Source organism: Prosopis cineraria, unplaced genomic scaffold, assembly GCF_029017545.1.
Source record: "Prosopis cineraria cultivar Desert tree isolate PC_DT_omini unplaced genomic scaffold, ASM2901754v1 PC6, whole genome shotgun sequence".
Taxonomy (NCBI): domain Eukaryota; kingdom Viridiplantae; phylum Streptophyta; class Magnoliopsida; order Fabales; family Fabaceae; genus Prosopis; species Prosopis cineraria.
This window is the reverse complement of record NW_026555337.1, coordinates 4,259,881-4,262,028: the sequence shown is the minus strand read 5'-3', so window position 1 is coordinate 4,262,028 and position 2,148 is coordinate 4,259,881. Positions and strand designations below refer to the sequence as shown.

General features: G+C 41.9%; 1 protein-coding gene across 1 annotated transcript; it reads right to left on the bottom strand.

Annotated features, from left to right (window-relative positions):
- LOC129313721 (probable CCR4-associated factor 1 homolog 9) lies at nt 1-1,094 on the bottom strand. Its single transcript, XM_054957055.1, has one exon. It carries the CDS (start codon nt 873-875, stop codon nt 33-35), a length of 843 nt encoding a protein of 280 aa, XP_054813030.1. The 5' UTR covers nt 876-1,094; the 3' UTR covers nt 1-32.
- Nucleotides 1,095-2,148: the final 1,054 nt, after the last annotated feature.

Below are 2,148 nucleotides of genomic sequence, written 5' to 3'. Positions count from 1 at the left end.
TAATTAACCAATTATTTTTATATAATTTTTAATTAACACATCACTTCTAATCCATACAAAACGCCGGCATAATTCTCCGGCGCGTCCTTTACAAAATAAATATCCCTCATCCTCTGAAAGGCGTGCCACGTCAGCAAGCTGTCTGACCCGGCTTGATGGCACTTCCCCACCGCCCGGTTCACGTTGAGGGTCCTGGCCACCCGGTCCAATCCCCCGCACAGGCTCTTGCAGAACCGCATCATGTGCTTGATGTCATAAACATTGTTTCCGAAAAACACCCTAAGCAACTTCAAGAATTCCTCCACCCCATTCGGCAAGCTGCGTCGGGTCAGGATCTTCACCAGGTACCCGAAATCATACGCGCTGTGAAACGTCACCCAACTCACCGACTCGTTGCACACGAGTCCCGACGACATCATCAGCTCAGCGAATCGCGCCGAGTCCACTCCGTCCTCGACGTTTCGCTGGAAGTCGATCCCCTGTCGGCGAAGCAAGTCGATGGAATCAGGGGCGAAGGCGTCACGCGCCAGGTCGAAGTCGCAGAAGTTGAACTCCCAGATGAAGCGATTTTCGGATCCGAGGTCAGGAAGGTTGCCATCGGGGTCGGAGAGGGTCAGGCCGACCTGGATGAGATTCAAGGCGTCAACGTTGGCCTTCAAGAGGCGGTAGTGATCGGGGGGAAGGAGCTGGCGGTAGTGGTAAGGAATCACAGGGTCGACAGGAGGGCGGAAGATGACGCCGGGAAATTCGGTGTCCATGGAGATAAAAGGGAAGCGATCGATCAATTCACGGATGAGCCGGAATTCAGATTCAAGGTTAGAGGCCCCTACTTCACGGATCTGGACAGGCTTGGATTTGGGATCTTGAGTGATCATGGTGAGTAAAACTCAGGCGGCGATGATGAGTGATGTTGAAGGGCAGGAGCAGAAGAAAGAAGATGAGAGGCTGGATTGATCTGTTGTTGTGATCCTGACGGTGCGGCTGGCTGTGGATAAGAGGAGAGAAGAAGAGGAGGGTTTATATGTGAAAGGGGAAGGGGAAGAAGAAGATGTTGCTTGGAAAGTGGGAGAGGCGTGATACGAAGTGTAGAGCGAATAGGGGCTAGAAAAGTGGGTTGTGAGTGTAAACTGACCAAGTTCAACGCGTCCAGCAATTTTGACTCAAATGTGGGCAACGCATGTTATGAGTCCAATCACGGACCCGGTCCAATGACGGCCTCCTTTATTTCATTTCTTTAATTCATTTTTTATTAATTAAAGAATGTTCACCCTCTTTTTTTTATATCCATCCTTTTGTGCGTGCATTTCCCTACTTAATCTCCCCTTTTTATATCTAACAAAAATCTTTGCGAATATTCGTCCTTCTCTAAACTAATAATAGCATGCCTTTATTAATGAGATGAGGGTTCTGCTACATGGATCATGATCATGAACATATACACCCACTTTTCCCAGCCTCCAAGAAACATCTCCTGTATTGTTAGTACCTTCCGTTGGTAATTTATGTTAATACTTCCCCATAACCATGGTGTAATGTATGGAGGATTATAAAATAGCCAAGATTGAATTGACATACATCTTCGGTCAAAACGGGAAAAAAATTAACATACACCGAACCCTTCATGTTTTAAAGGTGTTAATTACCTAAAAACCAAAAAGTCGTTGATTTTAAGTATTTATAAATTAAACGCTTGTTTCGGTTATAATTCGCTTTCCTTGCTCACATGTCTTGTACGATATCGTCGCCATTTATATAGAATCACCTTAACAAGTAAACCAGATTTAATCCCTATTTAATTAATTTCCTACATGAATATGTATTTTTAAAAATTTAATCAAGACATGCCTTTTTATTTACATGAAAATACTAATACTTCTAAAAAAAATTAAGGGACGTCTGATTAATTTTGATCAGATAGAAAAAATTATATGAGTGTATTTGGATTTCAATTAAAAAAATTAATTAACAAAACCCAATGATGTATGGATAACATTTTCTGAAATTAATTTTGATCACTAAGATGTTTGGATAATTTTTAAGAACTAACTGTAAAGATGAAAAAAATAAAAAATGTTCAAATGTTAATCAAATAGAGAAAAAAATAGCTTCTCTAAAATTGAGTTTCACAAACCAAATAAAGTTTCACAA

Coding starts and splice junctions, on each gene's coding strand:
- LOC129313721 (XM_054957055.1), bottom strand. CDS start 875: ATGATCACTCAAGATCCCAAATCCAAGCCTGTCCAGATCCGTGAAGTA.